The sequence below is a fragment of the Spodoptera frugiperda genome, chromosome 23 (genome assembly GCF_023101765.2).
Source record: "Spodoptera frugiperda isolate SF20-4 chromosome 23, AGI-APGP_CSIRO_Sfru_2.0, whole genome shotgun sequence".
NCBI lineage: Eukaryota > Metazoa > Arthropoda > Insecta > Lepidoptera > Noctuidae > Spodoptera > Spodoptera frugiperda.
The window spans coordinates 2,660,474-2,675,792 of NC_064234.1; the positions used below are offsets into that span (position 1 = coordinate 2,660,474).

General features: G+C 34.7%; 1 protein-coding gene across 4 annotated transcripts in view; it reads left to right on the plus strand.

Moving 5' to 3' along the window:
- Positions 1-15,319, plus strand: part of LOC118267022 (TNF receptor-associated factor 4) — a 99,938-nt gene that overhangs the window by 72,448 nt on the left and 12,171 nt on the right. The window contains exon 1 of one of the 4 annotated variants that reach the window (XM_035580758.2): positions 8,807-8,890. The exons of the other annotated variants lie outside the window; for them this stretch is intronic. Coding sequence (XP_035436651.1) covers positions 8,855-8,890 — 36 coding nt within the window. The 5' untranslated portion in view covers positions 8,807-8,854. Of the gene's footprint in view, positions 1-8,806; positions 8,891-15,319 lie in introns of those variants that run through there. 4 annotated transcript variants of the gene reach the window in all.

Genomic DNA, 15,319 nt, shown 5'->3' on the forward strand with positions numbered 1-15,319 from the left:
CACCTTTCTAAATGCTGAAGTCTGTTTTTGATTCAGGTCTTAGGTTTTAAGTACTTGTTCTTGTAATTGTTAGGTCGTGTAGACTACGCCTCCTCTACTAGGCAGGCCACCTTGAATAGGATATTTTGTTTGTAGTGAATGAGTGAAGTGCCGTTGGTACCGTTTAGTGAGGCTTTGTAATGTCAGAAATACATCGGTCTAATGGACTTAGCCGACTTAGTGTGTTTCCAAATTGACACCGAAACCAGTCAACAATGTTTTTGTGACCTTCTCCATCTCAAATCATTTCATTCGGTTTGCAAAAAAGAAAATACTATTTCACTTTGGTCTCTAAAACCTGGATTTTGGTTTGCGTGTCAATGCCATCCATGTTAAATGATAAATGATAAATGATATTTATTTCTGTAAATAGGTCATAAAATAACACTTTTACACGTTAATATTTCAAATAGCTAGATGAGGCCGTGTTGTCAATTGCGTTTAATTTTGTTGTATTGATATAATGGTAGGTTTTGATAAAAGTGAAGATCAAAATCAGAATGTTACAATAGATTACAGAACTTATCCAATACATGTAATGTGTACAAATTGACCTAGAAAAATTACAATGCCTACATTGCCTGTGTATAAAAAACCGCTGTTTGGATTTTCGGTAACATGTATATCAAACAATGGCAACAAGCTTAATTCTTATGTTTTGAACTATACAATTGTATAATCCACTAAATGTGAATACCACATCAAGCTTAAAATTCTCAGAATCGTCTCGAATTTATCATTAGTTATTCCAAATTTTATTTTGTTTCCTACATGACATTACTCACATACGTAACCTACTTATCGGAGATATGGTATCACACATTATCAAATGTTATGCAAAAACTCGGCAATGTATGCAGGAACACACGTCTTATGCGGTATGCGAGGAACAATTTTACCTCATTTGATTTGCAGATGTTGCAATTCATTGCTCAGATAGTATTTAGAATTTCATTTGTAAATCAATGCGTGGAGCCAATGAACTAAGTATTGGTTGACATTGACGCTTCAATATACGTTGTCATAAAACCAGGCATTAAATTAAAAGAAATATAAAAATACTGTCTTTTTAATACTATTTTTCTCGTCCAATAAATGGCAATGGCTTGCTCCGGACAGATGCAAACTGGATGGTTATTTGTAGATAGGTTTATTTTTTTAAGTATTAAACTGAGTGTGGTAGCAATATTTACTTCGTAATAAAGATAAATGATATTTATATAGTTGGGTATTTTTTAATCTAATGTCAATGGGGCAAGGATATATTGGACACTATTATTTTATGTGGCAATGTTCTTATTTACAACTTTATGGCCACACGCAAAATTATAAATCTTACCGTGTTATGTCAACATAAATAAGTGTTTTACTAGCTCTTACTGATTTTGGTCAAACTTTATGACATACAATCAAGACAAGAAAAGATTTGAAATACGCGATTTTTATGTTTTAATAAAAAACGTAGTTAACCCAAAAAGTGTTGGTATCAATGTGTTCTTAGAAACATTCGTTAGTGGTAAGGAATGTTTTAAATTTAGATTTTCCTCAATTGTATAATACCTAAGAATGCATGCAATGTAAAACTTGCTACGATTCTGTAAATAAATTTAATTTGGCGAAAGTATTTCCAATTTGTCTTCAGTGACTAATGCTTTATTACACTGAGAACTTATGGTTTAATCATCATTACTGTTTGTCGAAAGCCGTAAACGAATTAACCTGTGAAGTGAGCCATTAAACTCGATCAACGAGTCACTTCGATCCGTACGACAATTCGCAATAAAAATCATTTCGTCCATCTCCCTCGTATAATTCCAACAACAAAATGTCAAACAGCTATGACTTGCGTCTTAAAAAAGTAATCGTAAAATGAATTGATGACTCTCTTTGGCCGCCATTTTCGATTTATGGCGCGCATTTTGACGCGTTCCAAATTTTAAATGTATTATTGGAAGTACCTAAGAAGAAATATAACCTTTTTAGTAAAAAGCATAAATTTAAATTAAACGACTGTGGTGTCTTTGGTATTTGTGATAGGTGGGCAATGATTACAAGACTGAATAACTTAAACTTAGGTGCGCAATGTAAGTAGATAGGTAAGTTTTAAGTCCTTTTGCAATCTGGCTAGGTTGAGGTATGTGGCGCCAACTTATTAGCTTTAAAAATGGCGTGAAGATATCCACTTATTTTTATTACTGGTTAGTAACGTAACGTAGGAATTCTTTTGATGCAATTTTGGATTGCGTGCGATTACGCAGAATGTCGGCTGCCGTTTGTTAAGGCAGGATTTTACACATTGTTTTACCAGATTGTTTGCTTTTCAATTTGTACGTAGTAAATAGAACGTGTTATGTAACTTATTAGGTACTACTACAACTTTTTTTCTCTTATATGACCTGTTTTATTAGTTTTGGTGTACTTAAATACAGTCATATTAGCTACCTTTGTCTTGTAAAATGACATTACATACTTGCATTCATGTGGTAAATTACCTAAGTATAAGTATATGGGATTGACTCTCATTAGGTTTATTACAGTGCTTGGCACTTTCTTAAAACGTTAGTTTATGACAACGATTTATATTATCATCGACATTTGGCATAAATCCAAGCCTATTAAAAAGTAACATACTTTTTGGTAATTCTAAATACTTGACAGTTTTGGGTTTTGGCAAATAGTAATGAATGTTGCGGAATTGTGTAAAATAAAGTAATATTACAGCTATACTTAAATGTATGTTTATTGTATTACAGAGTGTAACTATAGGCTTGACATTTCGTAATGGCATGATGATCTTTACAAGCGCAGGCGCACGGTAATTCACACGCGCGTGCGCTAATGGATGTCACAACTTTCTTAATGTTTTCTTACGATTATTTTTTACGAGACCATTGTTGTAAATAGTGAGAAGTGTCTTATATTATAATGATACTAAAGAATGTTATCTCTTTAGATAGATTGTAATTTTAACTGATAATATTATAATGGTTCCATAATTTATACTAGCAGAAATTTTATTTATAACGCGTGGCGGAATGAAACAATTTTCTAAAGTGCAAGTCAGCCATATTTATTAGGTATTTTATTATGTCTGTGGCGGAACGAACATCTGCGTGTCAAATTCCTGTGTGCCATGTGCACTGTGCAGGCTTGGGAAACGAACCGTGCACATGTGGCAGGAAAAAAAGGTTGCTACTCGAATATTCCTATCGAATACTGGCCGGTTAGAAACCTTGGTGCTTGTTTGGATTTGGAAACTTTTCTTTTATTTTCTTTGAATATTTTGTTCTAAACACAAACTGCTTTTGTATAAGTATTGACTAAACAGTAATTCAATGATTATTTTATTTTATAATTGGAACATGCCAGTGTTAAATAGTAGCAACGATTGATAAATGTGTCATAAATATTTACTGACAATATAATTTATTAAAAAGTAAACATTTTATATGAATACACGTGACAAGGTAAAAAAAACGAATTAGGCCAACCCATAGTTAGTTTAATCGATTTTCACAAATACTTTACAAAGCACTTCAAGCTTGAAATTCCATAACATTATCTAGAGGCAGGGGTAGAAAAACTAATAATATTTTCGTATAAAAACTTCACAAAAGTGTGCTTCAATTGAATAGTAGCTGTAGATAAAGGAAGAGGGTGGTTTTTGTGGCGTCAGCTGTTTCTGAACCCAATACACCCATATACAGGGTGTTCTGCACAAAGAACGCGGGTGAAAACAGATTTCAACGGATCGCTGTTCTTTCTATTCTATCCATTTTATATACAACCTATACCTTAACTATTATGAGTTCTATTGTATTATTGGATATTGGAAAATGTCAGTGTATTGTAATTTGTGGCTTCTGTGCATGTGTGAGGGTGTTGTTTTGATTGCTATCGGTATAAAAAGTTATTTTGCATGAAATTTGCATGACATATTAACCAGTTTTATAAATGTAACTTTTGCATTTAGTACTTAGAAACATGCAGTTTAGCCTTCTGCAATATTTTTAGCACCTTTGTTTAAGTCTTTGACTGCCAATAGAAAACTGTTGAAGGCAAATCCTCCGCTAACGTCGGTCACCGGTGACCACCACGGCGTTCAATGTGTTAAGAAGGATATGGGGAAATTTTCATAGTAGTAAGAAATAAGAAATCAACATAGGTACACTATTGCGTAACCCAATCTCAATTTCATTCACAATAACCCTTATCTTGAACAATGATAAGCTGTGTCAGCAAAGATCCAGTATCGAGTAACATCGGAACGGATACGACATCCGATCCGAGATATCAGTAATCGTCTCGACTCGATATGAATCGATCGCCTTCGCTCGGGATGCGGACGCAAAAAAACTGAACTGATAAAATGACGTTTCCGCTTATGGAAAGCAAAAAGGATGTAGGGGAAAGGATATTATTTTTTTCGCATTTCAAATATTAACGGTTTTAGTGTTCCGTCTTTAAAATACGATAAGTCGTTGAAAGGATTGTGTAAGATGAGGTCCTTGCGTCCGGATTATGTTTCTGATGTGAGTTTTATTGATCCATCAACAAATAAACATTGCTTTAATGAGGCTTAAAAATAATGTTATACGTCATATCTTTTTAATTAACGTAAAAGCTTAAGCCATTCAGAATTCATTGCCTTGAAATACATATTTTAAAATCATAAAACGCACCCGCCCCCTTCAATAATCGCACAGAAAGTAATAATTCGGAGCAAGGAGTGTTCGAAATTCAAAAATTCCGGGGTAGCACCTGCTGGCGCAGATGTTCGGATACATTAAAACAACTTCGGAATTGTATTAAAATTTCGGGATTTCGAATGCGTGCACGCACCAACAGCTGTTGAAAGTTGTCTCAAAAAACTTTTACCTGTGCTAAGAGGAACAGGGTATAATGGAGGCCGATCAGCTGATACTGACATATGGTGCGCTTTTTTCCAATATCCAAAATTCGGAGGCAGTTCCTATTTATAGACAGACACACGACAATCGTTAATTCGAAGGCCACAAAAACATTCCAGATTCAAATCTTTGCTTTTCGAATACAAACTTTTTCATAAACATTCCGATATTAACACAAAGGAGGTCACTACTCAAACGTTTATTTATAAATGTATTCAACAAAGAGCCCTTCGTGTGAGGACGTCTGTTTTCTGTCTAGAGCCCTACTGTTTATTGCTACATGTCTATTGGGAGTAGTTTTGCTTCCCCAAACAGTGTTTGAGCCATCAGCCTTTGATACCGCGGGGATCGACTGTTTTATTTAGTTAACTCCCCTCTTTAGTTCCTAGTTGATTAGTTTGGATGTTAAAGTAGTAATGCTGGGTGTTGTCGGCCTAATAATGATGATTGTACACGACACCCATGCGTTTTGTCGTGTGTTTTTTAGATAGAATACGACTGTGATATAATTTATGTAACTAGTAGTTTGGTAATTATCTAATTTCCTCACGGGATAAGACGTAATAACGATAATAAGTGGTAATTGAATAGATTTCTATTGGTTTTTGTTATACAATGACGTTTGAAAGCTTATTAAAGTTCATAATGAACTCGCCCATTTCTTTTATGAAGACATAAAGATAATTAATTGGGCGATCTAAGTTACATCTTATAGAAATGACTTGGCTATTGTAATCTAATCAGAATGTACTCATGAGAAAAACCCTTATTAATCTTAAACATGAAACTACTAATCATTCGATCATTCAAAAAGTAACGGCCATTAGAATCGAACATTACCAACCTAACAACAATTAAATCAAAGAGATATGATTACTGGTAACATCGATTTTGGAACGTTTTTCAAAATTGAACGCATCAATTATATTATGGGTTGCCATATGATTGTAATAATTATACAGATCTGATGGATGGATTTGAATTTTTGAAGAGAACCTTTTTTATGATAAAGGGGTCTTATTTAAATTTGACTTTTGTGGTTATGTGAGTAGTAATTTCAGTTTTTTTGGGCCTTCTATGTTAAATGCGACTTAACTGCATAAGATTATTTATTATACCAGTTCAAATATTATAGTGGGATTTATTTAATAGCATTTGAAGTTACAAGCTAAACCAATCTAAATTCTAAACCATTAATTCTAAGCAAATTACTTACGTCTGTCCGTTCCATTCCCTTTGACTAATTAAAACAAATTAGTCTATAAAACGTTATCTGTAATCTTAATTATTTTGACATCACGGAAGCTTCCATTCTCATAACTTATCAGATGGACAATCCTAGTACGGTTGCATGTTGGGAATACTTACCGCAGTGTTTTAACTAAATGAGAATGTTCAGTGAACTTATACAACATTTTATTTTTGATGATAGCAGTAAATTATGATTAGTTTTTATGGTAGTGGCTTCCTTAAAGGGATTACGTTTATGTGGTTTGAATAATGTTGTTTTAATTTGTACTGTAACACTTAAAAGCTAGAGTTTTAAATGTGTAATTTTATAGCAGACTAAACATAGACGTTCTTCCGCCATCTGAAGATCCGATGACGGAGAAACCAGAACGGAGCCTTCCTAATTATTAAAATCGACACTCAATTGACCGGATGTTCGGCCATATTTAAACTGTGATCGCGATCCCAATAATCCAACCGCACTTGGTTTCCGGTGGCCTTCCAGTTTTTTCGCAACTTACAATAAGACTTTGCTTCCTAGTCACAGAGTTTAGTTTCGAATGGACTTTTTGAAGAAGTTGACAGACTTATGTGTGTATTTTATTCGTGGGAGAGTATTTGAACCGTAACTTTACGGAACGGATTTAACAATGCAGAGTGAATTGATCGCGACAAATTCTATGGAATCTTTAAAGAGTTTATGTCCTAATTTAGTTAGTTAATGTTATGATAATTGGGCTCTTAAAGGCAATTTTCCTACATGATTTCACGGTTCAGTTAACAAGAATGTGTTATTAACGACACATGATACTTTAACTGTCAGTTTTGGGAATGGGAGGACAAAAAGCTCTATTTAGGAGAGTGAATATACAATGAAGTAAATTATACTCAAAGTCTTTCGAATAAATATATTTGTATAGAGGTTTCAATGAGAACCTATTGTTGAAATGTAGACCAAAATAAACACATAAACCAATTTAACCAAAGTGATAATTTAGTAAATATCGGAATATTAGTCATGGCAAAAATCAGGTTGTACAAGATTGCACGGCCAATGTTTAGTCATCGTTTTGTAATGCGCGCACGCAGCGCGACTCTTAATTTATTAGACCTATATGGTTGTTCGGACTTGAATCCGAAATTCTCGGCGCGAAACCGATCGTCTTTATCGATTCTCAGGACGAGAAGCGGTTCCAATGTCTCGGCGAATGCAAATCACCTGTGTTATTGAACTTTGTGGAAAGATTATTTTGAGATTGACAATCTAGCTCTCGATTCGCTTACAACTTAGTCTTTTATTCGCTTGTTTGTGTCAGTTGGGGCCTTTTAACTTGTGCATATTATTACTGCTGACCTCGAAAGGATTGCGCTGTAAATTTTAATAATACATCTCAATTTACTTGTCATTTTTTTTTCTTGAAAGTTGGTTGTAACCTAAAACTCGACCTTCAGAGAAATATTAACAATTTTTGCCACATAGTTTCGACACATCTTTGTTTGGACTCAACATCAGTATTGTCCGTGAAAAATCGCTACCTCTTCTTGGCAATAGGACCGTATCGAAAAGACAAGACTGGTTCCATGAATCCGAATTTACATCTATTGCTATAATTACATCCGCCATGTTTTTTCACCACAAAAAGCTGTCGCATTCGCACCACGACGCCACTCCATTGTGCTTAACTTGAGTACGACGGTGTAATATTAATATTAAATTATACCGTACATGTTTAAGATCGTCCGAATTTTTAGCAAATGGCAACTCCGGATAATCGAGCCGATTAAATACTTTTTATTGTTCCAACGTTCCCACGGATGGTGCACGCGAACGCGACCGTAGCTTTTTTATTTTTCCAACGCATCCGCGCCTCAGGCTCGGCTCTGAAGGAGTCAAACTGCTTTCATTTGAATCTCGTTTGATTGTTGGTTGCTGAGGCAGTAGTACACTATCATTAGTGTGATATTAGCTGCGGTTTCGGTGCGTAAGCGCATTTTGACGTGTGTAAGTAGCGTGATTTATTATTATGTAACTACCATTGTGTGCATCTTGAAATTGAGGACTTAAGTATAATCTATTTGGGACATTTCCCGCCTTACTTTTTCTTTAGGAGCTGTCATGACGCTGTCAGTTTTTTATTGCACCTGTACGCTATAATCTACAGTCAACTTAGTTTTTTGTCGCCGAGAAATCACAGTACTGCATGATTACTAACACCGTAGCTGTATTTTGCAAGCCTACTTTTCAAACCGGTTTGGACGATGATTCGCGCTTGCTTGTGCCGATTTATACGTTATTTTCCCTCAATATTTACCAAACACTACAATTATATTTACGAAGTTTTATTTGTTTGTAGATGGGTAATTAATAATCATAAGTGAAACAACCAACACTTAAGATGAAATGTGTTGTCTGATGTCTACTTTTTTCTTCGTGTCAACGACACAGATGGCAGACGAGAGTAAAAAAATAAAAACGGCAATGTTAATATAAAATCTGTTGATTAGTGTCCATATATAGATAGGCAGGTGTCTCAAAAAAACCGCGTAGGCGCATAGGTGTGGTAACCACCAGCATAAACAAATTATATTTTGCAGTTGCCACTCCGACAACAGACTTTGTGCAGTGTGGTCTGTTAAACGTATTTTTTTGTGTATTTTTGTTTATAAAAATTATAATGAGTTATGTTGAGTTTCTCTACGATTTATTAGAGGTAAGATTTTTTAAATGTACATTTCTATTAATTACGCTAACAAGCCTAACACGTATAATAAATGGAAATTTGATAATTCTGTACTTAAAATTAACTTAATGAGACAGCTATGCGCGTGCGCATAAATATAGAATCAGTAATATTATTATGATAGTCGTTTTAACATTTTCATGACAAAAATAATACAAATTAATAAATGTTAATTTTTATTTATAAATGCAAAACATGTGGAATATTCTTGTCAAACCAACATTGTAGCCAATGAATGCAAATGTTTTGTACCAATGTTGGACATTGGCCACCAACACCACTGGCCATGTGTACTTTACTTTCATAAGATCTAAACAGGTGTCCGCTTGGCTGTCCAATTACAAGATTGGCCCTTCTGAGAAGACATTACATTCGCTCGTATATTTACTTGTATCAACTTGCATGTACTTGAACGATGGTATTAAAACCTTACTAGCACCATACAAAGAGACTTCTGTTTGTCTCATGAAACATTGTTGAAAGTTTTTATATTATGGGGTATATAAACAATGTTCTTTTCTTATGAAGTAATAACTAAAGATCCCCCTGTACTGCATTGCTTCAACAGATATTTTATTGATGATCTAAAAAGAGCTTTATTTTCATACAGAGAGGGTTTAATTTATTGATCCCATCTTTATACAGAGACTTTGTAATAATGCAAAAAAAATATGTTTAGATTAAGACATGAAATACTTTAAAACAACCTGGAATCAGAGTCCAAATTTGGCATACGACTATCGAAAAATCAATAGCAAAAAGACAAATAGAAATGCTAAACACACAAAGCTTCAACACGTAAGCAAGCAACCTAGGAAGAACCAACTATGTTAGCCCATTGTCTAAACATGTTACATTGAATAGACCATCCATATAACCACGGTCCCCAAGTCCTTGCCCCCCTTCTCTGGGTCTCAGACATGTCGAGACATGTTCATAACGGCTCGTTCTACCAGAATGGCTAAAACTTGAAACTGCCTTATTAGTTATTAATTCCATTCATCTTTCTTATGATACCAAAGTTCGTGTGAATGAGTGCTAATGGATTTTCTTCTTATTTAGTAGGTTTTGGTAAAAGCTGTCCTGTTCTTCTTTGGTCATAATTAACGGCGTGAATTTTAGTGTATCTAATAGATTATATCTAGGTATTTCCATCAATTTCAACTTAAAAGGTTAATACAGAAAATCCATTAAATTACGAATCTGTCAGTTGATAGCCATTAAAAGTTTTCAAATTCCGAATGCCTAAGACGTTAAAGTCTCACCCACTCACAGACTAAAAATACAGCTATGTGACATTACTTAATACCAGAAATGTCCCACAATTACCCGAGTGTTGCCAGAAGAAAAAAACAAGCTAAGTACGACATTACCATAGATGATCAGATAAGTTTGAGGTTATTACGAGATGAAATGCGTTTACGCAAACGAACTAAATGGATTCTAGGTAATCTAGAAATCTGTTTAGGAATGTCGCTAGGGTTCGGTTAGGTCTCAGTGTTTACGTAAAGTGAATATATTTTGATGGAAATAGAAAGCAATATTTGTTTCATTCATGTAATTAACAAATGTTTGATTCATTAAAACTTAAAGTCACTAAACCTAATGGTGCATATTTAATTTTATACCCGAAACCTGCTCAAGATAAAAGTACTAATAAAAGAAATGAATACCAACGCCATCTAGTTGCACAGAAGCACATCTATTACTTTGAATCTTTTTCCTTCCTAACTTATCTAAAATCTTCCTAGATCATTCGTAATTGGACAAAAATGTCTACTATTTAACGAAAATCTTTATTATTCTTCTATTTCTAAGAAAAAGCGGTTGTAACCTGTATTAAGGCGCTCTTAGAGAGTTCTTTATCTAATCGACGGCCGTAAACGAGTAGGTCAACAATAACATTATGTAATACATTCCTTGTGACAGATAACAGGGAAAATATGGGTATTTCTCTTATATTACGGACTACTACTTAAGTTGGTATTTATTTGACCATATCAAGAGGTGTCTGACAGCTTTTGTTGATGTCTTTGTCTCATGTGGATAGTCAGAATCTGAATGCCTTTGCTGATGCAGGTGTGGTTACCTAACTTAGATGGAGGGGACTGTTTACCATTAGGCACTACGTAAGCTTTCTTGCTACTAATATACCGAAAAACTGAGTGAATAAATCCAGAAATGGAGTGAATATATGTTAGAATATTTCCTCAACTTTTATTCACCCCTCTTCTAATATCTATTCAGTCCTCAAATTCTATTCACCTTGTTTTATTATAGTATAAATACAGTATTAATGTGACATGGTCCTTCAATACTTATTTTGCTTCCATATTGTAGTTACATACTCTAGTTATAAGGATTGGTACCGACTACTTAGCAGAATTCCGAACTATGAGCCTATGTAATGCCTATTCGAACTATGGAAATTACTCTTGAAGCCATTTGGACCCCTCCTAAAACTAATAACAAGTAAGTAAAAGATATTCACATCAAAAATTGCAAAACACAAAAGCCTATTAGTACATAGTAAGATTATGTATGCCAACAAGGCGTACATGCTTCTAATCTGTTTACAAAATGCTTATACATGGATTTATTGCCTTGACTACTTAGCAGAATTCCGAACTATGAGCCTATGTAATGCCTATTCGATACATATTTGTAAGTAGTACGTAACTAGGCCAGAACAGCTTAAATGATAGATACTCATAGGCGTTTTTGCAATAGAAAAGATGCCTTTAAAGAAGGTACAAGGGTCTAAAATTGATCTGCAAGACTGAAAACAGAGAATAATAAATGGAGGCGAATGCAAGATAAAGACACACTTCTGACTGTTGATGAAGCGAAAGAAGTGTGTAAGAACCGTGGCAATTGGCGTTCCATTGTCTCTGCCTATCCCCATGGGAGACAGGCGTGAGGTTATGTGTGTATGTATGCAAGATAAAGATACAACTTGAATAAAATAAATGTTATTTTAATATCTTTAGGTCCATGGAATTAGAACGGCCGTAACTTTAATGATTCGTAAATACATTAAAACTGGTATAAACTTTCCAACATTTATTGCTAAAGCAAACGTTTTAATAAAACCGATAACTTCCCCATAAGTCAATAAAGAAGAGGCGCCGACATGATAATCTTTTGCGACCTGCGCCGGCGCATCCCACGGTACACGATAAAGCTATATCACTTCCGCTTTATTGGAGGCTGCGATATCCGGTCAATATACTGTTTATTTACCGATAAAAATATTGATGATTGTGTAATAATTAATTAGAGCATAAGTTTAAGTTATATTTAGACAAAATATTATTATTCATGAACACTAATTAAGATGCAAAACCATTGAATTGAATAGTCATTCAGATATCCAGACCTGCCTATCTTGTAGACGAGTCTCATCTATTTGTATTATAAGTGACTCAAACAACCTTGTCGAAGAATTCACAATGAAATATGATTCATTAACATTTGTGTTTACTGGGGACCGAGGAACAAGTGAATTGAACAGTAAACAGGATTCTTGGTAACGAATAAATGTCCATAGTTGTAATGTGAATGACGAATAAAAAGCGTCGTCAAGCATGCTAAGCTTATATGAAATGCGTGTACGCATACATCATAAACGTATTTTTCCCATGCCACGCATGAGATCCCAGCAATGGCCATATGCCATAAAATTGCGAGACCTAGTAACCCGCATCATGGCACTAGAATGGCAAATATCTGCCATTCTATCTGAGTCATGCCATTATTCACTTTACTACTAAATGGTTCATTGATAACTCGAAAGTGCCTGAGTTATGCGCCTGCGCACCTCGTAAAGTATGAAAAATGTGGCCGTATAAAACTGGAGCTTTCGTTATTGAGTATACTACATTTTTGTTGACGAAATCAATATTGACCAGCAAAACTAAACAAATTGCAAAGTCTGGTATCTACTGAGATATGATTTTAGATTTTTAACGCTTAAATTGCAAAGAGATATTCAATAGATTCCACCCACCAAATATACCATATACAAATCAATCAGTGCCCAAATATTTGCTACGGTTTTGAGGTAAAATATTTATACTAAGCCGGCATTTCATTACACGAACGGATTAGTTCCATAACAAGAATAGCCATTTGTCATTTTTTATTACCAAATACTCTTTAGTCTTAATGAATTAAGAACATGGATCATTCACACCTTATGCCTTGCTTATAATTTATTTCTTACAGTTACATAAAAATACCCGTTAACTATTTCAAATGAGTTATCCGTACCGTAACTGAAGCATTAAGTCTTTTAACGCATTCTATTACTAGATTGGTATACTGCAGTGCGTCACCGCCGCCATCTTTGTATTCTCCTCACTTTCTAACATAAAGGATTAGAAAGAGAGGTAAGGGAGAGAGTGTAAGAATGAGTTTTATGTGTATTTACGTGTGCCTACTTATAGTTTGGTAATTAAAGCATGTTTTAAGGATATAACATGTCTTAACAGTTTACTAAAACTTGTAGTATAGAAGAGATAGTTCCAATAAACAACCTCTTTTGGGAATAAGACAATAGTAAAATGTAACTTTGACACGTTTTAACGTAATGCTAATTATTTTGAAGTCGATAAAATAAGATGAAGAAGAAATATGTGAGTATCAGATTCTTTTAGTTTAAGATATGGCACGTTTTACTGATATATAGTAACGGCGCATTCCAATAAACTACCGATCGGTAAAGCTTACGAGCCGTAGAATTTAGACATAAGCTCCATACAAAATGTGTCAAAATTCTACGGCTCGTTAACCGATCGGTAGTTTTGGAACGCGCCGTAAGACGACAACACTTAAGTTTTTATACACAACGTTTGCTATAAAAACCATGTTCATGATCATACCTTTATTCTTAATTACTTGTACATTTTAGACAACATTTTTGGTCACCCAATCCCTCCCAAAAATTGCCTTTTACGATATCAACAACAATATTTCTTTGTGTACCTACAGCTGGATTTTTATCACCTCTATCAACGTTGTTTATCTAGTCCCCGCTAATCCTGCCGCGGCCCCAATTAGGTCAAGGCGGATTCTCGTCATTCAAATGATCGGTTGGTATCTGCAGACATTTTTATCGTGTTCTACATACGTTGCTTGCCTATCATTGGGTCTTTTGTCTAGAATTTATATTGATCACTTTCATTCATTAATTTGTTCAAGGTCGGCAATGTAGTTAATTGTGATTCCTCTGGTGTTGCGAACATCCATAGATGGCGCTGATTGCTTAATTATCTCGCGTTTGACTGAACTGATTTTGATGCGGTTTTCAACATAGTATTTTTCGGACTTAGGAGAAGGTTTAAGTTACATTACCCGACTTAAAAAATGGAGGTTAGCACTATAACTCCCATTTAAACAAGTGTGTTAAAGTCGGGCTTTCTAAACGTAGTTTTATTAGTTGTTTTTTCTATACCTACAGATTTGTTTACTTCTTTTAACTAACTATTGGCAAGGTTACGTTCAGTTCTACAAATAGGCACACATAAGATCAACGGCCTTTACTAGCCAACAATAGGATTGAAATCGCAAATCGCAATCGCATTGTCGTGGCAAATCCAAAATGGTGGTTTCCGGCAATCGATCAATCTGCGCTTGCGAACACATTACCCTTTTACCCGACCCATTATCCAATTGAACTAAACGGTTAGTGACTTCAATTGAAGTTGCACTTGTTAGGGCAGACTTATGTGGCGTGATTGTTTTACCGGGTCGGATGTTAAATGGATTGCAGTAGATCGCGATCTGAATAATAGTTTCGACGTAACAATAGATGTATCATGTAACGAATGGCTCAATTATTCTGGTAACGCAATATCGGACCCAGTAATTAAAAACTTTGGAGTGATGGTGGGTAGAGTAATCTTTTCAATGAAGAAATATGAATTCGGTTGAGTTATTACTGGAATTATGTCTTAGAGGCCCGAAGGCTTAAGACATGCATGAGGATGCAGGTTCGAAACGTATGGGCAAAGTATCCAAAGTGTCTTTTTCCCGGTTACATCTACTGTGTGATTAATACTCAAACCTTCTCCGTGCGAGAAAAGGCCTTTGGTCAGCAGTGGCCGCTTAAAGGTTTGCCATGGATGAATGGATTACTGGAAAAAATTAGGGCTCACAAATAACCATGCAAAATAAAACAAAAGCAAATAATTTCACGGATGAAGTGTGATAATGGCGCTTGCAACAGTGCCGAAATATCGGAAACTCATAGAAATTAATAAACATGGTAAATATCCCGTTTCAAGTTCTAATGATATTGTTAGTGACCATGTCAGTTTAAAAACATACATAGGAAATAATTTATTGGAAACGAAGTTATTTAATAGATTGTCTGTCTATAATATATTTCATTTGTAA